Raw genomic sequence first — 24,599 nt, forward strand, 5'->3', positions numbered from 1 at the left:
ATGGTTCATTGACCAAGCATGAGAAAGTAATCCCTTTACAAGTTATTTAGATGTTTTTTTTTTTTGGGGGTCCTGAAAACGTTTTTTGTTGTTGAGTTTAATTTTTTTTTAAATATTCTATCCTTGTCTGTCGGTCTGTTAAAGTTTGGGGTCACTTAAAAATGTCCTTGTTTTTGCAAGAGAAGACTTTTTTTGCTCATCTTTAAAATAACATCAAATTGATCAAAACACAGTGTAGACATTGTTAATGTTGATAATGATTATTGTAGCCTGAAACGTCAGAATTGTAATGGAATATCTACATATGCGACAGAGGCCCATTATCATCAACCATCAGTCCTATGTTCCAATGTCACGTTGTTAGCTAATCCAAGTTTATCATTTTAAGAGGCTAATTGATCATTAGAAAACCCTTTTGCAATTATGTTAGCACAGTTAAACTGTTCTGATTAAAGAAGCAATAAAACAGGCCTACTTTAGACTAGTTAATTTTATTTGCTGACACATTGCAGTCAAATTTTGGCACCAGTAGATTAGCTTTCTAGTTTGGTAAACCACACCTTCTACGATGTTGGTTACAAGGCGGTACGTATTTAAATTAGGTAAGAGAATAAGATGTTACCATTGGTGTATTTAAATTAGATTTTGATATCACAATCCCCCTAAATAATCCCGCCTTCTGAATTCAAGTGTTTGACATGGGGAAGTTGACCAATAACTTTATGATCAAACTTTATCAATGTACCAGCAACACTCATTTTTCATGATCGGATTTCATCAAAATATCACAAATAATGATTTGACTGTGCAGAACCTTCTAAGTAAACATGGTGTATGAGTAACTCATCATGTACCTGCGTCTCTTCTCCTCCACAGGGCCAGGGCTCAGACAGTGACGATTCCCAGGACTCCTCAGACAGTGGAGCCTCTGCCCAGAAAACCAGAGAGATACTGGCCAGACGGCCTTCCTACAGGTACCTGCCACCGCGCTGTTGTATCAAACACCATCTTAACCTGTCCATGTAGTGGTGGAAAGAAGTGTGTGCAGACTGCAGAGGTCTATGCTGGTGATGGACTGGGATATTGGTGGCACTCAAGTCACCTTTTCACCTAGTTTAACACCTGATTTGTGACCCCACCACCTCTTTTTGGTGTTATGTTCCAACATTTTTAATATTAGGTAAAAGTACAGACTCAGAGCTTCAAAATGGTATATCATACAGTGCATTCAGAAAGAATTCAGACCCTTTTACTTTTCCACATTTTGTTACCTTGCAGCCTTATTCTAAAATAGATTGAATAAATATTTATCATCCTCAATCTACACACAATACGCAATGACAAAGCGAAAAAAGTTTTTTGGAAATTTTAGCAAATTTATTTAAAAAATCTAAACAGTAATCGGTGGAGAAGAGCCTTGGTCAGCTCCAGAGTTCCTATGTGGCGATGGGAGAATAGTGGTGGCAGCATCATGCTGTGGGGATGTTTTTCAGGGGCAGGGACTGGAAGACTATTCCGGATCATAGCAAAGATGAACGGAGAAAAGTACAGAGATCCTTGATGTAAACCTGCTCCAGAGCGCTCAGGACCTCAAACTGGGGAGAAGGTTCACTTTCCAACAGGACAATGACCCTAAGCACACAGCCAAGACAACGCAGGAGTGGCTTCGGGACAAGTCTCTGAATGTCCTTGAGTGGCCCAGCCAGAGCCCGGACTTGAACTTGGTCTAACATCTTTGGAGAGAACCTGAAAATAGCATATTTCTGTCCTGTGCTTTGGAGCAGGACATGTAATGCCCATAGCCTTTTCAGTGCAAAAGTCCTGATTTTCTAAAAAGAATACATGCATGGGGGATGGTTGCACATCTCTGGGAGGAAGGACATCAACGTTGCACAGCAGCTGAAACCTGGTCCCAGCTGAGTGAAAGCGCCTTGGCTGCAACAACACCAGGCTCCAGACAATTGAAGCTGTAATGGAAGAAAGCAGACAAAAATAGACATTGCACGCTAGCAATAACATTCCTTGACCCGAAGTTCAAGCAATAAGCTCAAAGTACAAAGACAAAATACCTGAAATGTTGGTTGTTCACCCTCGTTCATCTCCTTGTACTGGGGGCGGAGAGCAGGTTTATGCTGAAAGACAAATCCAGAAAAACAGGTTAATACACAAATTCATTCATCTCCTATATCTTTACCTGTTGACTGCTATACAGCTGTACTAAAATGCCCTGTACACAACCTGCTTCCAGCCATACAATTGCAATGCAGACACTACACGATAACTAAATGGATTTAGGAAACGTTTTAGATTATTACCAGCTAGTTGAACATGCAAAAAAACAACCGAGTTCTATAATCCAGTGTAGATGGCTAACTATTTAGCCATAATTTCATTGTGACTAGCTAGCCAACTTAGCATGTCCCTATCACTTAACATGGAGTTTGATTAGCATTCGCACCACAGTGGCTAATTTCAGTAGCTAGCTAGGTAAACATGACAAACTGAACAACATGACAAAGATTATCAATATGTCATGCATGGCTTAGCACATCAGCAATCAACATTAAGAGCAGAATGCAACTGGCCAGCTCAGCTAGCTAGCTGGCTGTAACTTTACCTGTATGCAATTGGCTAGCTAGGTAGCCAACAACAAAAACAACTTTTTTGATACAGTTGAGACAACATATGTACAGTGCATTGGAAAAGTATACAGCCCCCTTGACCTTTTTCCATATTTTTTTACGCTACAGCCTTATTCTGAAATTGCTGAGGAATTTTTATTTAATCAATCTACACACAATACTCCATAACGACAAAGTGAAAAAACTATTTGTCATTTTTGTAAATGTATCCCCCCCCTGAAATTATTTACATAAGTATTCAGACCCTTTGTTTTGAGACTTGAAATGCATCCTGTTTCCATTGATCATCCTTGAGATTTTTCTACAACTTGATTGGAGTCCACCTGTGGTAAATCCAATTGATTGGACATGATATGGAAAGGCACACACCTGTCTATACAAGGTCCCATAGTTGACCGTGCATGTCAGAGCAAAAACCAAGCCATGCGGTAGAAGGAGTTGTCTGTCGTCCTCCCAAGACAGACAGGATTTTGTCGAGGCACAAACTGAGCAATCGGGGGAGAAGGACATTGTTCAGGGAGTTGACTGAGAACCCAATGTTCACTCTGTCAGAGTTCCTCTTTGGAGATGGTTGTCCGTCTGGAAGGTTCTCCCATCTCTGCAGCACTCAACCAATCAGGCCTTTTATGGTAGCATGGCCAGGCGGAAGCCACTCCTCAGTAAAATGCTCATGACAGCCCGCCAGATTCTCTGGTCTGATTGAAGTCTTTGGCCTGAATCCCAAGCGTCATGTCTGGAGGAAACCTGGCACCATCCCCTGTGGTGGCAGCATCATACTTTAGGGATATTTGTCAGAGGCAGGGACTGGGAGACTTTTTTTTCTAAAACTGTTTGTTTTCAGCTTTGTCATTATGGGGTGTTGTGTGTAGATGGAGGGGGGGGACTAATCGATTTTAGAATAAAATTGTAATGTAACAATGTGGAAGAGGTCAAGGGGTCTGACTACTGTAGCTATGATGATTCATGGCTGTCTTTCCAAATTTAAAGCTGCTAGCAGCAATGTCGGGGTTAAAGCTGTTGGCCCACTTTGCCACCATCAGGACCAATTTTAAAACATTTCCCTAGGATGAGCTACTGCTGTACTCCTACAATGATATATTTTAATGTTTACTAGTGTTCGGGAGTTATTTACTCTGAAAAATAAGAACCTAACACTAGAGAAGCTTTAACCAAGTTTAATTTAATCAAATGTATTTATATAGCCCTTCTTACATCAGCTGATATATCAAAGTGCTGTACAGAAACCCAGCCTAAAACCCCAAACAACAGGCAATGCAGGTGTAGAAGCACTGGGGCTAGGAAAAACTCCCTAGAGAGGAACCAGGCTATGAGGGGTGGCCCGTCCTCTTCTGGCTGTGCCGGGTGGAGATTATAACAGAACATGGCCAAGATGTTAAAATGTTCATAAATGACCAGCATGGTCAAATAATAGTAATCACAGTGAACAGGTCAGGTTTCCATAGCCGTAGGCAGAACAGTTGAAACTGGAGCAGCAGCACGGCCAGGTGGACTGGGGACAACGAGGGGTCATCATGCCAGGTAGTCCTGAGGCATGGTCCTAGGGCTCAGGTCCTCTGAGAAATAAAGAGAATTAGAGAGCATACTTAAATTCACACAGGACACCGGATAAGACAGGAGAAATACTCCAGATATAACAGACTGACCCTAGCCCCCCGACACAAACTACTGCAGCATAAATACTGGAGGCTGAGACAGGAGGGATCAGGAGACCCTGTGGCCCCATCCGACGATACCCCCGGACAGGGCAAAACAGGCAGGATATAACCCCACCCACTTTGCCAAAGCACAGCCCCCACACCACTAGAGGGATATCTTCAACCACCAATTTACCATCCTGAGGCAAGGCCGAGTATAGCCCACAAAGATCTGCGCCACGGCACAACCCAAGGGGGGGCGCCAACCCGGACAGGAAGACCACGTCAGTGACTCAACCCGCATAAGGACGGCATGGAAGAGCACCAGTAAGCCAGTGACTCAGCCCCTGTAATAGGGTTAGAGGGAGAGAATCCCAGTGGAGAGAGGGGAACCGGCCAGGCAGAGACAGCAAGGGCAGTTCGTTGCTCCAGTGACTTTCCGTTCACCTTCAAACTCCTGGGCCAGACTACACTCAATCATAGGACCCACTGAAGAGATGTCTTCAATAAAGACTTAAAGGTTGAGACCGAGTCTGTGTCTCTCACATGGGTAGGCAGACCATTCCATAAAAATGGAGCTCTATAGGAGAAAGCCCTGTCGCCAGCTGTTTGCTTATAAATTCTAGGGACAATTAGGAGGCCTGCGTCTTGTGACCGTAGCGGGTAGCGTACGTGTAGGTATGTACGGCAGGACGAAATCGGAAGGATAGGTAGGAGCAAGCCCATGTAATGCTTTGTAGGTTAGCAGTAAAACCTTAATCAGCCCTTGCCTTAACAGGAAGCCAGTGTAGGGAGGCTAGCACTGGAGTAATATGATAAAAATTGGTTCTAGTCGGGATTCTAGCAGTCGTATTTAGCACTAACTGAAGTTTATTTAGTGCTTTATCCGGGTCGCCGGAAAGTAGAGCATTGCCGTAGTCTAACCTATAAGTAACAAAAGCATGGATTAATTTTTCTGCATAATTTTTAATCATTCCCAAAGGTTCTGTACAGCTGTAATCAGACAGCAAAACATTTCGTTCTTGACAGTTATATACATCCTACTTAAGACACTCCTCCTCCTTACAGTTTATGGCTCCACAGGAAACTAATAAAGAGGGTAACATGATGACAAATATTTTACTGCCTTAAAATAATCTGTCCTCACCTCCTGACCTCACACATTCCTTCATCTAATCCACAGATGTCCATTGTTTTTCTTCAGAGAACCATTAACTTCTGACAACCCAGTCTCTTTCATTTCCTATCTCAATGATCAAAGTTTAGCCGATTCCAACACTAGTGAGCCACTTCTCCATTAATTTTCCAGTCTCATTACTTTGGTTCTGTAGCATTGTGTTTTAGTGTAAGGATTTCGGTAATGGATTATTGTATGAGTAATCTCCCGCTTCTTCACGGTGGTCTGTAGGAAGATCCTCAATGAGCTGTCTGCTGAGGAGGTGGCGTCACGGAATGAAGGAGAGGATGAAAACCCTGCTTCCTCTGGCATGACCACAGTGACAATGCCCAACACCCAGACAATCTACCAGACTAGTAGTGGCCAATACAGTAAGGGTTGCCCTACTACATAGCACTACAACCACACACCATCCTACCAGTGCATAATAATGTCACCATAAATAGATTATACAGGTAGATAGTTAGAATTGGAGGCACTTGTTGAGTAAGGGATCATCAATAATGGGATTCTACAGTTTTGTGAAAATATATCGTACCGCCGGGGACAGGGAGTGCAAACTGGCTCCTGATGTGTGGTACTGTAAGCATGCACAAATCCCTCAACTTTTCACAGGCTTTCAACTCAGGCAGCCATGGGCATGAACAGAAAAGTGAACCTTCACACAGTTGCAGTTTCTTTTATAAAAATGTAACAGATTTTTTTTTTTCTCTCTCTCATATCGGTGCCCGTCATACCTAGTAGTTACCATTGTCCCTAACTTCCTGTGTGTTTGTCTGTAGTTACCATCGCCCCTAATGGTGCCATCCAGCTGGCCAGCCCTGGGTCAGAGGGTCTCCAGGGGTTACAGACTCTCACCATGACCAACTCAGGCCAACAACAGGGCACCACCATCCTACAGTACGCTCAGACGCCCGATGGACAGCAGATACTTGTGCCCAGCAACCAGGTGGTCGTACAGAGTGAGTATGGCTTCATGACTCACGGTAAGCGTTGAGACAATACCACAAGGAGAAGTACCCAGTAGTGCCTGCTAAACCCCCCAATAATTGTCTTGTCACTAAAGCTTCTCTTAAGGTGTGTAAAATATCCCAGCTTGTGGTCCACATTGTAATGTGTTGAGATTTTGAAGAGGAGATGCTCTCATCTACTGTTTTAATTGGCCTCATCCCCCTCAGATGCAGGAGGAGAGATGCAGACGTACCAGATCCGCACGGCACCCACAGCGCAACAGACCGTGGTCATGACTTCCCCTGTAGGAATATCTGAACAAAAGAGTGGCGACCCCACCATGAAGAGAGAGATACGCCTCGCCAAGAACAGGTGTGTGTGTGTGTATAAGGATGTGTTGCACAGTTGGTCCCTTTGTCTGTTTGTGTGTGAACCAACGTCTCTGGTTGAAAAAGGCCTATGTGGCATCGATATTTGTCAAACATTTATTCCAGAACGAAAATGTACTAGTGTAAGTAGAATCATTTGTCATAAAGTCAGTATATTCCAAAAGTGTTTTGTGAGATTTTTGTAACTGAAGATATCAACTTACATGATGGTTGGGTTTTGATTTCAAACCTCCCCACACAGGACTGCTGCCTGGCACCGTAATCACGGCTGGCAGTAATCAAATCATCTGGATCACAGCTGCCTGGTGTGCTGTATTGCACACTATCCAATCGCTCACCAGACTCAATCTACTACCCTGCCACTTATTTACAGACAGCCAAAGTAACCATTAGCGCACAGCGCCTCAGACTTGATTAGATAGCATTTGAGACAATGTCTTATATTGCTATGTTGAAAGAATGATAGTTCTTTTATAAAAGGCTTTTTTCCCCCAACTAAAACTTCCGATTGGTGTGGTGGTCTAAGACACTTCATCTCAATGCAGGAGGCGTCACTGTAGTACCTGGTTCGAATCCAGGCTGCATCACAGCCGGCCGTGATTGGGAGTCCCGTAGGGCGGTGCAAAATTGGCCCAGCATCGTAAATAAGAATTTGTTCTTAACTGACCTAGTTAAATAAATAAAAAGTTTTTTTTAAATCACATTTGTGAGCTAATGTTAGCCTCAGAAATTCAACTTTTATCAAAAATGGCAACATCTAGAAAGCAGGATACTCGAAGCATGGAATTCCCTGACCAATCACGTACATGTTGCCATGCTGCGTCATGTGGTTGCTAAGCCATGTGGTGTGGTGGCCTGCTTGGAATGGTGACCGACTAGGAACAATCAACATTACTGCAAGGATATGATCTAGTCAACATAAAACACCCACATCGAACCACACCACTAAGACTGAAATCTTGTTTTTCTTTAATGCGCAACAGAAAAACACATGGAGAATCAATGAGTTCAGTCGCTCTTTAAATGTAATCTAAAGCCGTTTTCTGTGTTTCTCCCTGACAGGGAAGCTGCCCGTGAGTGTCGCAGGAAAAAGAAGCAATACGTCAAATGTCTGGAGAATCGTGTGGCGGTGCTGGAGAACCAAAACAAGACTCTCATTGAGGAACTCAAGACGTTAAAGGACCTGTACTGTGTCAAAACAGGATAACCAGGAGGAAGAGAAGCCAGCGAACAGGACATTTAACGGCAGTGAGCGGCTCAGCTCTGCCACATGGACAACGCGGGGTTAACCGGGAACACATTTCATTTCAGACCTGAAATCCTCCTCCTCAGTTTGTGTTTTATACTCTGTTTTAACATGTCGTGAGTGGTGGCCATGGGAACTGTCCCATTTTTAAAAGACAATGAAAGGGTGTGAAAGAGGTTGATTGTTTTTCATTGTCTTTTTATTGCGCTAACAAACGGATTACTAACGCTTAAATTTGTATTTGTGTATATTTTGTAAGCACACGGAAGGCGTGAATTGTGAGCTTTATCATTGACATTCAATTTCCAATTGTGTCCCCCTTTTCCAGAATCGGCTCCTTATTTTCCTTGTGTAGCAGTAGGTTCAATTTGCTGTTTAACATCTATCAATTTGCGGCTGTATTGATTGTATGATGACGACTATGATGTGATTTCATGTACTTTTTTATGTGAACCAGCTATTTCCACCCCCACCCCCATTCTTTCCCCCATGAGGAAATGTTACAAGTACCATTCCTTATCCTTGTCAAGAGGGATGTAAGGGGTATTAGATAAGATAACATTGTGTAAGGCGGACTTTGCTGTTACTAAGACAATCTATCAGGGAGAACACACAATGGCAGGGTAATATTTATTTTCTATTTCTGGAGAGGGGGAATGAGCGAATCAAACAAAAAGAGGGAAAGCAATGTCACTCATTCTGTAAGTAAATTGAAATAAATATTTTTCCAGTCTTTACATACATTGCTTACTGGGGATTTTTCTGTTTATATATTACTCATTTGGGCTGTCCAGTGGTGGAAAAAAATACCCAGTTGTCATACTTCAGTAAAATTAAAGATGCCTTTTTTGATAGAAAATGACTCAAGTAAAATACTACTTAAGTATATGTAAAACCAAATACTTTTGCTAAATTATACTTATGTATAAATCATTTCAAATTCCTTATTAAGCAAATCGGAAGGCACAATTTTTTATGGATAGGCACGGGCACACCCCAACACTCAAATCATTTACAAACCAAGCATTTGTGTTTAGTGAGTCCACCAGATCAGAGGCAGTAGGGATGATAAGGGATGTTCTCTTGATAGGTATGTGAATTGGACCATTTTCCTGTCGTGCTAAGCATTAAAAATGTAAATAGTATTTTTGGGTGTCAGGGAAAATGTATGGAGTAAAATTAAAAAGGACATTTTCTTAAGGAATGTAGTAAAGTACAGATACCCTAAAAAACAACTTAAGTGCTTTACACCACTGGTCCAGTCTTCCCATTTAGTGACAAGTATGAGGTTTTCATTGGTATATGATGACCTCTAATGGTCATTGATGCAGTTTCCCACCTAGCAATGTTTGTAGATCAAGAGCATGGGGGCCATTGTCTAGGCCAGGTTCTGAAAGCAGTTGTCACTACTTTCCAAGGTAAACATTTTTAAAACACCTTTTGGAAATAAGGTGTTTTGTATGGATTGGTATACAATGCATTGAGATGTATTTCAGTTTAGCCCCATATTACACTGCAGTAATTTTATAGTTAGCCTATAGCAATGCTGCTAGCCAATGGACATGGTTATTTTGTACTATGAAGTACAAGGCAGTCTAGCTAGCTAATTTTGTAACATGCTTGTGCTTGGTTTGACATTTCAGATGGCAACAAAATCTAGTGTAGTTTATTTCTAGAGGAGAGACAGTCAATGCATGTATAGGGGGAAATGTAGCCAACTGAACTCAACACCACATTTTACGACAAATAGTACATTTCCAATAGTAAATCGAGGAGTTGCGTTTAGTTGGCTAGGGAACACTTTTTACATAATGCAGGTTTCTCAGATCAAATAGCCTAACCTATATGGTGCCCAAAAACCAAAAATGCACTGTCATGTTAACATATCCTAAAAACAGGACAGGTAAAAGTCAAATGGACAATCACAACTTGTCCAGGAGTTTCACCCCATTGGCATGATCAGTGCTTTGAAGTTTGTATCCCTCAATTTGACAAGCTGATCATAGCGAAAAAGGAAATACTTCTGCATTTCCTGCTTAAATAGCCAAATTGATTAGCCACAGGAATCAGGAAAAGTAAAGCCAATGCAATGCCCTGTTTTACAATGGTTGAGCACTCAAAACATTTACATTTCAGGCCATTTCTTCTCCCTAAAAAAACCCATGGTATCCTTTTGAGATGCATACCTGGGGACTGGGAGGGAGCGCACTCAGCGCAGCCTCGGAAGCGCACATAGTGCCTTCGGGAAAGTATTCAGACCCCCTGACTTTTTTCACATTTTGTTTCAGCCTTATTCTAAAATGATTTCAATTTTTAAAAATCCTCAGCAGTCTTCACACACTACCCCGTAATGACAAAGTGAAAAAACATGTTTTTAGAAGTTTTTGCAAATGTATTAAATAAGTATTCAGACCCTTTGCTATGAGACTTAGGTGCATCCTCTTTCCATTGATCATCCTTCAGTTGTTTCTTTAACTTGATTGGAGTCCACCTGTGGTAAATTCAATTAATTGGACATGATTTGGAAAGGAACTATGTAAGGTCCCACAGTTGACGGTGCATGTCAGAGCAAAAACCAACCCATGATGTCGAAGGAATTATCCGTTGAGCTCCGAGACAGGATTGTGTCGAGGCATAGATCTGGGGAAGGGTACCAAAAAATTACTGCAGCATTTAAGGTCCCCAAGAACACAGTGGCCTCGATCATTCTTAAATTGAAAAAGTTGGGAACCACGACTCTTCCTAGAGCTGGCCGCCCGGCAAAACAGAGCAATCGGGGGAGAAGGGCCTTGGTCAGGGAGGTGACTAAGAACCTGATGGTCCCTCTAACAGAGCTCTAGAGTTCCTCTTAAGATAGGAGAACCATCCAGAAGGACAACCATCTCTGCAGCACTCCACCAATCAGGCCTTTATGGTAGAGTTGCCAGATGGAAGCCACTCCTCAGTAAAAGGCACATGACAGTCTGAGTGTTTAGCAGGCTATGAGAAACAAGATTGAACTCTGGCCTGAATGCCAAGCGTCATGTCTGGAGGAAACCTGGCACCATCCCTACGGTGAAGCATGGCGGTGGCAGCATCATGCTGTGGGGATGTTTTCACCGGCAGGGACTGTGAGACTAATCAGTTTTGAGGGAAAGATGAACGGAGCAAAGTACAGAGAGACCCTTGATGAAAACCTGCTCCAGAGTGCTCAGGACATCTGACTGGGGTAAAGGTTCACCTTCCAACAGGACAACGACCCTAAGCCAAGACAACGCAGGAGTTGCTTCTGGACAAGTCTCTGAATGTCCTTGAGTGGTCCAACCAGAGCCCTGACTTGAACCTCATCAAACATCTCTGGAGAGACCTGAAAGTAGCTCTGCAGCAACACTCCCCATCCAATCTGACAGAGCTTGAGTGGATCTGCAGAGAAGAATGGGAGAAACTCCCCAAATACATGTGCGCCAAGCTTGTAGTGCCATACCCAAGAAGACTCAAGGCTGTTATCGCTGCCAAAGGTGCTTCAAGAAAGTACTGAGTAAAGGGTCTGAATACTTATGTAAATGTAATATTACTTTTTAAATTTTTTATAAATTTGCAAACATTTCTAAAATCTTGTTTTTGCTTGTCGTTATGGGGTATTGTGTGTAGATTGATGAGGATGAAAAAAACGATTTAATCAATTTTAGAATAAGGCTGTAACGTAACAAAATGTGGAAAAAGTCAATGGGCCTGAATACTTAACAAAAGCACTGTACACCCTCCAAGAGATGAACACAGCATTAAAAACCCTGGAACTAACCATCTAATTTACTAGTCGCTTGGACCTGGTCTGACACCTTGTATTCAAGTGTATGGTGTAGATCACCAAATGTTAGATGTACATAATATACAGTATAATTACATAACATCTTGCCTATTGGGGTCAAAGGAATTTAGATCATTGTTTTTTATTTTGAATGAATGTCAAAAAAATAATAATTAAAACCTGTTTTAGTTTTGTCATTATGGGATAGTGTGTAGATTGAGGGGGGAAAAAAATCAATTTTAATCCATTTTAGAATGAGGTTGTATGGTAACAAAATTTGGAAAAAGTCAAGGGGTCTGAATACTTTCCGAATGCACTGTAGTTTGACTATATGAAACAGTGACTGATTACTTTTTTCTGTTCTTTAAAACCTCTTATGGAACCGCCCATTTTTTCAATTTTCGGCTAAAATTACGTACCCAAATGTAACTACCTGTAGTTCAGGACCTCAAGCAAGGATATGCATATTCTTGATACCACTTGAAAGGAAACACTTAAGTTTGTGGAAATGTTAAATTCTTGTAAGAGAATGTAACACATTCGATCTCATAAAAGATAATACCAAGAAAAAAACATTTACTATCATCTTTGAAATGCAAGAGAAAGGCCATAATGTATAAGGCACTGCATCACACACCAGCAGAACCTGTTGGACCAGCACCAGAGACAGACACCAGACAGTTGTGGCATCATTTGTAAGTTCTCTTATTAGCTGCAGAGCATGTGTAAAACTCAAATGGAACTGTTTTGAACAAAGACAACACTGGAAGGCAAAGTCATTGTGGCCAGCCTCAATGGAGGTCTATTACATTTTAGTAATTAGTAAACATTCTTATCCAGAGTGACTTACAGGCACGATTAGGGATAAGTGCCTTGCTCAAGATCAAGTCAACAGATGGTCCTTATGACAGGAAATTTGACTGTGATTCTTTTGTAAACATTGTACCTTTTGATTAATGTTGTATTTCCTGTTTATCCCTCTTCTTTCAGCCCAATATCTGAGACAGACACAACTTACAACTTTATTACTGGAACAGTTCCCTTGCCTCAAGGATTGTGCTTCTAGTTCCGACAATGCAGTAATATCTAACAAGTAACCTAACAAATTCACAACTACCTTATACACACAAATGTAAAGGGATGAATAAGAATATGTACAGGGGGTACCGGTACCGAGTCAATGTGCGGGGGAACAGGTTAGTCGAGGTCATTTAATCATGTAGGTAGGGGTAAAGTGACTATGCATAGATAATAAACAGCAAGTAGTAGAAGTGTAAAAATAAATGGGGGTGGGGTGTCAGTGTAAATAGTCCGGGTGGCTATTTGATTAATTGTTCAGCAGTCTTATGGCTTGGGGGTAGAAGCTGTTAAGGAGCCTTTTGGTCCTAGATTGGTGCTCCGGTACCGCTTGCTGTGCGGTAGCAGAGAGTTGATGACTTTGCTGACTTGAGTATTTGACCACTTTTTGGGCTTTCCTCTGACACTGCCTAGTATATAGGTCCTGGATGGCAGGAAGCTTGGCCCCAGTGATGTACTGGGCCGTACACACTACCCTCTGTAGCGCCTTACGGTCAGATGCCGAGCAGTTGCCATACCAGGGCGTGATGCAACCGGTCAGGATGCTCTCGATGGTGCAGCTGTAAAACCTTTTGAGGATCTGAGGACCCATGCCAAATAATTTAAAAGTTTCCAGAGGGGCAAAAGGTGCCCTCTTCACGACTGTCTTGGTGTGTTTGGACCATGATAGTTAGTTGGTGATGTGGACACCAAGGAACTTGAAACACTTGACCCACTCCACTACAGCCCCGTTGATGTTAATGGGGGCCTGTTTGGCCCGCCTTTTCCTGTAGTCCACGATCAGCTCCTTTTTCTTGCTCACATTGAGGGAGAGGTTGTTGTCCTGGCACTACACTGCCAGGTCTCTGGCCTCCTCCCTATAGGTGGTCTCATCGTTATTGGTAATCAGGCCTACCACTGTTGTGCCGTCAGCAAACTTAATGATGGTGTTGGAGTCGTGATTGAGATTTTGTCATCTGTGGATCTGTTGGGGCAGTATGCGAATTGGAGTGGATCTAGGGTATCCGGGATGATGCTGTTGATGTGAGCCATAACCAGCCTTTCAAAAGCACTTCATGGCTACCGATGTGAGTTTACACAGAAAAAAAAAGAAAAGTTGATCAGATAACGAAATACTAGGTAGCCTACAGTGGTATAGAAGTCCTGGATGGCAGGAAGCTTGGCCCCGGTGATGTACTGGGGCCAAGTCTGGGTAGCAATTTGATTAAATGTTCAGGAGTCTTATGGCTTGGGGGTAGAAGCTGTTTAGAAGCCTCTTGGACCTAGACTTGGAGCTCTGGTACCACTTGCCGTGCGATAGCGAAGAGAAAAGTCTATGACTAGGGTGGCTGGAGTCTGACAATTTTAGGGCCTTCCTCTGATGCCGCCTGGTATAGAGGTCTTGGATGGCAGGAAGCTTGGCCCCGGTGACGTACTGGGCCGTACACACAACCCTCTGTAATGCCTTGCGGTCGGAGGACGAGCAGTTGCCATACCAGGCAGTGATGCAACCCGTCTGGATGCTCTCGATGGTGCAGCTGTAAAACCTTTTGAGTATCTGAGGACCCATGCCAAATCTTTTCAGTCTTCTGAGGGAGAATAGGTTTTGTCGTGCCCTCTTCACGACTGTCTTGTTGTGTTTGGACCATGATAGTTCAATGGTGATGTGGACACCAAGGAACTTGAATCTCTACAACCTGCTCCACTACAGCCCTGTCGATGAGAATGGGGGCGTGCTCGGTCCTCCTTTTCCTATAGTCCACAATCATCTCCTTTGTCTTGATCATGTTGAGGGAATGGTTGCTGTCCTGGCACCACAAGGCCAGGTCTCTCCCTATATGCTGTCTTGTCTTTGTCGGTGATACTACTACTGTTTTGTCATCGGCAAACTTAATGATGATGTTGGAGTTGCAGTCATGAGTGAACAGGGAATACAGGAGGGGACTGAGCACGCACCAGAGGGGCCCCCGTGTTGAGGATCAGCGTGGCGGATGTGTTGTTACCTACCCTTAACACCTGGGGGCGGCCCATCAGGAAGTCCAGGATCCAGTTGCAGAGGGAGGTGTTTAGTCCCAGGGTCCTTAGCTTAGTGATGAGCTTTCAGGGCACTATGGTGTTGAACGCTGAGCTGTAGTCAATGAATAGCATTCTCACATTGGTGTTCCTTTTGTCCTGTTGGGAAAGGGCAGTGTGGAATGCAATAGAGATTGCATCATCTGTTGGGGCGGTATGCAAATTGGAGTGGGTCTAGGGTTTCTGGGATAATGGTGTTTGTTGTGACCTGCTTTTCAAAGCACTTCATGGCTACAGACGTGAGTGCTATGGGTCGGTAGTCATTTTAGGCAGGTTACCTTAGTGTTCTTGGGCACAGGGACTATGGTGGTCTGCTTGAAACTATAGTTTTTTTGTGTCTACTTTTTCCTATTGGAAATAAAAATTAATCTTATTAGATCTTATAGGATTCTCGCAGTCACCTCTATAGGATTGTGAGAATCTTATAGGATTATATTGGAAAAAAACTAAAATCCTATAGGATTTTGACTAGGGACTGACTTTTTACTTTTTAAGTCACTTGTCCAAAAATAAAAGGTCTGTAAACATCAAAAAGGTACTAAAAGTTGTGTTGTATGATGCAAGGAATCATTTCACAAAATAACCATTATTATGGTATTGACAATGTAAGGCCTCTATTCTCTGATCCGTTGTAACCTTGAACAAGGCATTTAACCCCCCACAAAGTAAAATACTGCATTAATAGGCCAATGTATAAAACACATGTGGTCCGTCAACCCTCCATCTGGAGAGCTACTGGGTGTGTAGGCTTTTTATATAAACATGCTCAAACACATCAGATCCAGCTTATCAAGGTCCTGTTGAGCAGCTGATATTTACTACAATGTGCTGTTTGAGCAGGACTGGAGAAAAAAGCCTTCACACTCCTGGACTCTCCAGGGGGAGAGTTGGCCACTCTGCAACATTACAATTACCACCAAATACTTATGTCTTTATAACATAATTCCATCATTGAATGAACCCGGGATCAAATGGCTAAGGTGGGCAAGGTAACTAAGACATTTATCTCTTTGTAAGGTTAAAATATTCTGTGTTTAGGGGAGATCTTGACAGCATACATTTTTTCTCTCTCACTTTGTCAGAATTACATGGCTAGTATTGAATAGAGGAGAATCCTAGCCAATTTTGAGCCCTTGAGAGACAGTTTTTACAACCGTAGTATGCAGCATTGGTTTCATCAACTACGCACCCATATCAACTGTGTGTTGGCCATTTGCAGTTATACAACAGTGCCATTTGAAAGTTATTTTAGGACGTGGGACATGGCAATGACATTAATGCATGCTAATAGCAATGTTTAACTAGCAAGATAATCAGCCAGACTATACAATATATTTTGAACTGGCAATCTAGTTAGTCTGTTGTAGGCTGTACCATTATTTTACCTGCTGCGTAAATGTCTCTCTCTCTTCCCCTCTGGCAATGGCCCACTGGAACACACGCAGGTGATGTATACACCATGACCTTTCCAGGATTTTCTTTGCTGACCCAAAATTTGTAGCAACACTGTACTTGACACCCAGCATCCTAAGTAATAACACAGTTATAACATGCCATACATTGCCATTCTCATCAACGGGGCTGTAGCGGAGCAGGTCGAGAGCTTCAAGTTCCTTTTTGTCCACATCACCAAAACTAACATGGTCCAAGCACACCAAGACAGTCGTGAAGAGGGCACGACAAAACCTATTCCCCCCTCCGGAGACTAAAAGATTTGGCATGGGTCCTCAGATCCTCAAAAGGTTATACAGCTGCAAAATCGAGAGTATCCTGACCGGTTTCATCACTGGCTGGTATGGCAACTGCTCGGCCTCCTACCGCAAGGCACTACAGAGGGTAGTGCGTAAGGCCCAGTACATCACCGGGGCCAAGCTTCCTGCCATCCAGGACCTCTTTACCAGGCGGTGTCAGAGGAAAGCCCTAAAAATTGGCAAAGACTATGGCAAGCGGTACCGGAGCGCCAAGTCTAGGTCCAAGAGGCTCCTAAATAGCTTCTACCCCCAAGCCATAAGACTCCTGAACAGCTAATCAAATGGCTACCCAGACTATTTGTATTGCCCCCCCCAGAACGCTGCTGCTACTTTTGGTTATTATCTATGCATAGTCACTTTAATACCTCTACCTACATATTAACTCAATTACCTCGACACCGGTGCCCCTACACACTGACATTGACACTGTACCGGTACCCCCTTTATATAGCCCCGCAATTGTTATTTACTGCTACTCTTCAATTATTTGTTATTCTTATCTCTTACTTTTTATTATATTTTTTTAGGTATTTTATTAAAACTGCATTGTCGGTTAAGGGCTTGTAAGCAAGCATTTCACTGTAAGGTCTACCTGTTGTATTCGGCGCATGTGACAAATAAAATCTGATTTGATGACAGCTGACATAACAGGTCATAACACTGTCATGACACATATTTACACCTGTTGTGACATATTTTGCATTATTTTGTCACTGGTTATGACCCCTACATAAGAATGTAAAAACCCACAAATCCTACCATTGTAGTTATTTTATGGCTGGTTATGACACGTACAGAAGTGTCAAAACCCACAAAACCTACCACACAAGGCACAACATTCCATTGCACCATAGCCTACGTGTCAACTGTATGTTTATGTTGTATAGGTATTTTTTAAACTGACCATATTCAATTATCACCATTGTAATTGCACACACATTGATGTCAGACATGCACCTACCCCAATGCTCTGTTGCGGATGACTGGGTTGAATGCAGGAGCAGATTTCAGGAGCAGGACAGGACACCCTCTTTTTGACTGATATAATGGCATGTACATGATAGGCCCATCTGGCTTATATGATTATGATGGTCATAATGCTTCTTCACAGTGTCAAAGTGTATTTTCTTAGTCCAAGTAAAGTGACACAGGATGGTCATAATGCTTCATGACAGTGTTATAAAGTTATTTAAAATATGATGGAAAAAAACATGACTGTAAATAATTAATTACAACAAAGGATTTAAGAAACAAACTTTCAAAACGAAAGAAAACTTCTTGGCAAGGATATATATATATTTTTTATAAATGTGGGTTGACACTCTTATTTAGGTGTCATAACCAGCCATAAAATTACTCAATATATATTACAACAGGTGTAAATATATGGGTCATGACAGTGTAATGACAGGTTATGCTAGCTATTATGACATGACAACGTTATGATGTTGTAACATGTTATGACACAGGGTGTCAAGTAAAGTGTTACCAAAATCACCACAAACGATAATTATCAACAAATTTGCAAACGCATCTCACGACTGCATGATTGAAAGACCACTTGTGCCTGTCAATGCAGTCTCCAGAGATTGGGAAGACAGTGAGCAACACATCCGGAGGACACTTTAATCCAATTATGTTCAGGATAGCCTAATTGTTTTATATTGTCCATTCGGATGACTAAAATCTATAGTCTGCTTGTCCTGAGCAAGCAGACAAGCGTTAATGTTGTGGCCCAGCTCAAACATTTTGCCTGTACTTAATTCTATTGTATATATTTCATCTTAAAGAACTCCCTAGTCCTTGTCGATGACAAGGATACCCATAATATGATGCAGCCACCATCATGCTTGAAAATATTAAGTGAAGCTTTGTATTTAGGACAAAGTCATTTTACTTTGCCAAATTTTCTACAGTTTTACTTTAGTGCCTTATTCCAAACAGGATGCATGTTTTGGAATATTTTTATTCTGTATTCAATCTGTTATTTAGGTTAGTATTGTGGAGTAACTACAATGTTGTTGATCCATCCTCAGTCTTCCATCGCAGCCATAAAACTCGTAACTGTTGGCCTCATGGTGAAATCCCTGAGTGGTTTCCTTCCTCTCTGGCAACGGAGTTAGGAAAAAACGCTGTATCTTTGTAGTGACTGGGCGTATTAATACACCATCAGAAGTGTAATTGATGGGCCTCCTGAGTGGCGTGGTGGTCTAAAGCACTACGCTTTAGACCACTACGAGTCCAGGCTCTGTCACAGCCGGCTGCGACCGGGAGACCCATGGGGTGGCGTGCAATCGGCCCAGCGTCGTCCGGGTTCGGGGAGAGTTTGGCTGGTAGGGATGTCCTTGTCCCACTACGCTCTAGTGACTCCTGTGGCATGCTGGGTGCATGCATGCTGACACGGTGTACAGTGTTTTCCTGACACAATGGTGTGGCTAGCTTCCAGGTTAAGTGGGCAGTGCGGCTTGGTTTGGTTGTGTTTCAGCTCTTGACCTTTTCCTATCCCAAGTCCGTAATCGAGATGCAGTGATGAGATACTAATTACCAATTGGGAGAAATGACAAATTAAATTAAACTGTGTTATTCATAACTCCACCACGCTCAAAGGGATATTCAGTGTCTGCTTTTATATTCTACTTATTGACTCAAGACATTTCAGCTTTTCATTTTTAATGAATGTGAACAAATTTCAAAAAACAATTCCACTTTGACATTATGGGGAATTATGTGTAGGCCAGTGGCACAAAATCTCAAGTTAATCCATTTTAAATTCAGACTCTAACACAACAAAATGTGGAAAAAGTCAAGGGGCGTGAATACTTTATGAAAGCACTGTAATGCCAGCAGGAATTGAGGAAATGCCAAACTAAACTATGGGAGAATTGCATACTCCTCACATCCTTTCTCCCTCTCCTCAAAACCTGTTGGAGGAGAAGGTTTGAGTGGCGGGACATCTAGCTTTCTCATCCAATGGATTTTGAGAAGGTAGAGAGGACTTGAGTATCCAATTGAGATTCTCCCTATGGAACATGTCTCAGACCCAGAGTTTATCTGATCAGGTGGTGGCCTATTGGTTAGTTTATATATCCACTAGATGACAGCGGTCCTCTTCTCCTAGCATTCTGAGCCTCCACTCTCCCTAAAGAAAAAACAGCTTGTTGCCCCATTTGGTTACACAGAGGTGATCTCTTCAGATTAATACACACTCCCTGTATATGCCATTTTAAGTACTTTTTTTGAATAACTCTTTTTAAGAAAAGTGCACAAAACCAAAATAACACTTAGTGGTACGCTGCTGGCTTTCCTCTGAAGCTAAGCAGGGTTGGACTGGTCATTCCCTGGATGGGAGACCAGTTGCTGCTGGAAGTGGTGTTGGAGGGCCAGTAGTAGGCACTCTATCCTCTGGTCAATAAAAATTTCCAGGGCAGCGATTACGGACATTGCCCTGTGTAGGGTGTGGTCTTTTGGATGGGACGTTAAACAGGTGTCCTGACTCCCATGGCACTTATTGTAAGAGCAGTGATGTTAACCCCAGTGTCCTGGCTAAATTCCCAATCTGACTGTCATGGCCATCTAATCATACCTAGCTTCCAATTGGCTCATTCATCCCCAATAGCTATTCCCCAAGTTAAATAATAACGTGTTCTGAGTCAACTTACCTGGTAAAATATGGGTTATAAAATTACACTGAATACATAAGTGTCAACAATTATTTTTAAACAGTTGCTGGGATAGGCCTAAGACCAGAGATTTCTATCAAACTTTACTGTAAAGAAAAGAGAAACCCGCACTCTTGCTTATGACGTATTATATTAAAGCCTGCATAGGAACAAGTGATACAAGCAAGAGCACTGTGCGGGTTTATTTTTTCTTTAAACCGTCATCACATTATTCCCCACACACTTGCAACGAGATAACTCAGATGTGCAAGTGCTTTTTTGATTTCTTTTTCGGTCAAACTTTACTTGACAGCATAGCCTATAATATGTGGTTTGATCATGAAGTTGAGTGGTGCCTCGATGTGCCTCAGTTTGAGCTCGGAGAACCCAGCAGTCTCCAGATGTTTCCATGTCGCCCTGACTACTTCACATCCATCCCCAAAGTAGTACCATATCGGCTGGAGGACGTGCTGGAAGAAGTATGTCCAAGAGGATGGGTCTGCCACTACATGCTCTAAAAAGTACAGAGCACCACCCTGTTGGACATTCACAACAACAAACGTTACCAGTAGTTACAAAGCATTTTGTTCCAACCTTCAGTCCATACCACTGTTAGTAGAAAAATGCATTGTCAGTATGTAGATAGTAACTGACTATTTAGTTGAAACTTATAAACATGACGGTCTTCTAAAACTAGCCGCAGCAGGGCATTTATGTTTAGTGATTCAAGTGCCTGCACAGTGGTGTATTCGTTGCCCATTAGCTTGTGTTCCTGATGATTCAATCAAACTAAATTTAATTAGTTAGTGTAGCTATATTGCCTACGTTTGGTGCCTGCTATAGCTTGTTGCAACTTCCTAGCTATAGTCTAATATTCATCATAACGTAAAAACTACCTAGACATACTGGTTGTGTTTCAAAACAACATTTACGATGTTAGATTGCCAGTTGAGTTACAAGTTGCCATTTGATTAATTGTTTTGCAAGTTACCAATTGATTTTCTGAGTAACGCTAATTGCCATCATAATCTGTAGGAAAGTAGTTGTAATCATTTAGACTACAGAATCTACACCGTAAGCCCTAACAATAGTGACCTCAGTTATACACAGAGTACAAAACATTTGGAACACCTTCCTAATGTTAGCAGTTGATGTTATTCTTTAATAACACAGACCCCCAAAGCAAATCATGGGGAGGAAAATAGGTTTATTCAAAGAGAATAAATCATAGATGTTATGCTGAGAGGTAGATGGTCGTTCCTTCCCTGTCCTCAGTGATTCTCTCCCGTGAGTCTCTCCTGAACAAAGGGACAGGATGTAGTTCTATAACCCAGCCCTAGCCTGTGGTTGACCAATTAGAATTCCTTGCAATAAAACTGGGCCAATGGCCAAATAACAAGTATCCTATTTCAGACTCAATACATAGACAAATTCCTCCCATATGTCTCTGCATTAATCCCTATTACTGAAAAAAAAAAACTTTCCCTTGATCGTTAGAACTGTATTAGAACTCTGGTCCTCTGCATTATGTATTATCTTAAAATATTCTTACATTAGCATTGAGTTGCACACCCTTTTCCCCTCAGAACAGCCTCAATTCGTCAGACCATGGACTCTACAACGTGTCCAAAGCATTGCACACAGATGCTGGCCCATGTGGACTCCAATGCTTTCCACAGTTGTGCCAAGTCGGCTGGATATCCTTTGGGTGGTGGACCATTCTTGAGAAACAAGGGAAACTGTTGAGCATGAAAAACCCAGCATCGTTGCAGTTCTTGACACACTCAAACCAGTGCACCTGGCACCTATTACCATACCCCGTTCAAAGGCACAAATCGTTTGTCTGGCCCATTCCCCCTCTTAAAGGCACATATACACAATCCATGTTTTAAATTGTCTCAATGCTTAAAAGTCCTTTGGACCTGTCTCCACCCCTTCATCTACGCTGATCGAAGTGGATTTAACAAATGACATCAATAAGGGATCATAGCTTTCATCTGGATTCACCTGGTCAGTCTGTCATGGAAAGAGCAGGTGTTCCTAATGTTTTGTACACCCAGTGTATAATCTGTTGACAAAATGCCAGCAGCGCGTTACTGACATTTCTCTGAAAAACATAATTTAACTATGCTGAAGGGTTATACCATGGTTAATATTTTCTATTTGAGAGTGGATGCATTGTTTCCTTTCCAAATTGATAAGCGCTCAAATGATTACACTCTAAATATGAAAATCAACTTACAGGCCTCAATATGCGATGCGCCTCCTGCAATGTTCGCGGTATGTTGTTGACAGAACACAGCACCAGCGTACAGACGACAACGTCCACAGAGTCATCTTTCACTGCCCCCATGTCCTCTCCGGAAGCGACCACAAATCTTTCAAATGTTAGGTGATCATTGACAGCCAGACTTTTTTGTAGATACTTCTCGAAGTGAGGATTGGGGTCGGTGCAAACCACCTTGCAACCAGACGGGTAGAATTCAAAGTTAGCCCCGCTTCCGCAACCGATCTCCAAAATGCGAAGCGGGCCATTGCCTTTGGTGAACTCTGAGAGATTGCTGAAAAGATCCTTCTTTTTGTCGTTCATTTTCTTGTTGTAGGTGAAAGATATCTTGTAAATTAGAAATGGAAAGAAACGCTTGTAGAAGCCATATATGCCAACCACTTCCATTAATTGTAGTGGCAACGTTACTACCTTGAAAATAAACGTAAAGAAATTCATAAAACAAGTCATTTTGCGTATGTTGAGCTGCAGAAGTTTATACAGTCGAAAGAATGTTTCGTTTCAAGCTCTTCGTCTTCTTCTGTGTATTTTTTATGACTGCTGGCATCCAACTTTAAAGTGCATTACCGCCACCAACTGGACTGGATTGTGGACCAGAGACATGGAGGCACAGCTATGTAATGTGGAAGGGAATATAGTCATTAAACTGTCATTCTTGTTTTATTTTTTCATGAATGTGTATGTTTGATGTTATGTTTGGCCTATGCCATGCCTCTCACCATATCCCAGTGAATTTTCGTGTACGTAAAGTAAATATCTGTGAAAATCAGACAATAGAAATAACTAATTTAGTGGAGAGCCTCATTCTGGTCCAAGTATGATAATTAGGGTCCTCACGGAATCCAGACATTAAAAAATATTAAAACATGTATTACCTTAGTAAGGAATCAACTAATGTATTGAAAATGTATTAATTTGCCCCAATGTATCATAAGACATGAACAAAATGTATCAGTGATACAACGAGACTTCCCCTGCCTCCTGGTAGATAGATGGAAAGGCTTTCCTAAAAACATACTCAATTACATGTTCACTACAAAGAAGCTTACACTTTCCTGGCAGAATGATTTCATTGTTGCATGTTGCGTTTATATTTTTGTTCAGTATATTTCAGTGCCAGAAATATGGGAGGGAAAGGGAGTGATTGTTATTAGATTTGAGGAGTAATGGGGTTGAAGAGCCAAGATTAACTGAACTGCTGGGGAATTTTTCAGGGAATATAGGTTTTAATGATGTATTATGTTTACTTAGGGAGACGAGAATATTGGGTAGGATTTAGACCTTACACATCTCCTTAATGTTCAAGGTCCTGAATGAGTGAATCTACTGTGTCCCTAATGTCTTCCTTATTTGTTCATAAGGGTCAGTGCATGTGGCACAAATTCATTTTTGTACCTGACCAGTTTGCACAGGGGGAGTCTGTAGCGCTTCCTGGATGGCAGAAGCACAAACTCTGAGTTGAGCACATGGGAGGGGGGCTCTGATATTTTGTTTGCCGTCCTCAGCATGTTTGTGTGGTAGCTGTCCAGAAAGGTTTTTATGGTCAGCTTGACAATATTTTTTTGGGCAGTTTTCAGCAGGCTTGACACCCTGGTTTTTGCCTGTACTGTGTGTTGTACCAAGCAGTGATGCAGTACTACTATACACTCTGGATAGTGGAGCAAAAGAACATGTTCAGTATTTCCAAGGTTGCCCCGAAAGACTTCAGTCTGCAGAGAAAGTGCATGCACTGTTGCACCTTAGCACACACATAGCACATAGTCCTCTTTGACACTCCATCTCAGGGCATGGTCAACATGTACTCCCAGATATATATATGAGAGTAGACCTGCTGGATGTGTTCACTGTGAATGACTACCTGGTTTCGGTCAGCCACTGACCTGGGCTCAAAGATGTGTTTTTGTGACATTCCGGACAAAATAGTTT

The 24,599-nt window shown here is 42.1% G+C and overlaps 2 protein-coding genes across 8 annotated transcripts in view; one reads left to right on the forward strand and one right to left on the reverse strand.

Annotated features, from left to right (window-relative positions):
* LOC112216914 (cyclic AMP-dependent transcription factor ATF-1) overlaps positions 1-8,801 on the forward strand; it is a 24,496-nt gene extending 15,695 nt beyond the window's left edge. For 5 of the 6 annotated variants that reach the window (XM_024377079.2, XM_024377061.2, XM_024377101.2 and 2 more), the window contains exons 4-8: positions 877-974; positions 5,706-5,845; positions 6,257-6,460; positions 6,653-6,797; positions 7,877-8,801. In XM_024377079.2, coding sequence (XP_024232847.1) covers positions 877-974; positions 5,706-5,845; positions 6,257-6,460; positions 6,653-6,797; positions 7,877-8,021 — 732 coding nt within the window. In that variant the 3' untranslated portion in view covers positions 8,022-8,801. The remainder of the gene's footprint in view (positions 1-876; positions 975-5,705; positions 5,846-6,256; positions 6,461-6,652; positions 6,798-7,876) is intronic. The other variant, XM_024377070.2, reaches the window with a different exon arrangement.
* Positions 1,652-23,216, reverse strand: LOC112216948 (methyltransferase-like protein 7A). 2 transcript variants are annotated; one of them, XM_024377122.2, is made up of 3 exons: positions 22,629-23,216; positions 2,070-2,132; positions 1,652-1,967 (listed from the first exon to the last, which is right to left on the reverse strand). In XM_024377122.2, the coding sequence occupies exons 1-3, from the start codon at positions 23,121-23,123 to the stop codon at positions 1,830-1,832; spliced, it is 696 nt and encodes a 231-aa protein (XP_024232890.1). In that variant the 5' UTR covers positions 23,124-23,216; the 3' UTR covers positions 1,652-1,829. The 2 variants fall into 2 exon arrangements, with proteins under 2 accessions (XP_024232890.1, XP_024232880.1); XM_024377112.2 differs by lacking the exons at positions 1,652-1,967; positions 2,070-2,132 and adding an exon at positions 20,073-20,922 and having other exon boundaries at positions 22,629-23,214.
* Positions 23,217-24,599: the final 1,383 nt, after the last annotated feature.

Source organism: Oncorhynchus tshawytscha, linkage group LG02, assembly GCF_018296145.1.
Source record: "Oncorhynchus tshawytscha isolate Ot180627B linkage group LG02, Otsh_v2.0, whole genome shotgun sequence".
In the NCBI taxonomy this organism is placed as follows: Eukaryota; Metazoa; Chordata; class Actinopteri; order Salmoniformes; family Salmonidae; genus Oncorhynchus; species Oncorhynchus tshawytscha.

Bases quoted from the DNA above. Each gene is read 5' to 3' on its own strand.
- LOC112216948 (XM_024377112.2), bottom strand. From the start codon at position 23,123: ATGACTTGTTTTATGAATTTCTTTACGTTTATTTTCAAGGTAGTAACG. The intron at 20,923-22,628 runs GTAAGTTGATTT...AATGTCCAACAG, and splicing joins CGCATCGCATATTGAGGCCT to GGTGGTGCTCTGTACTTTTT.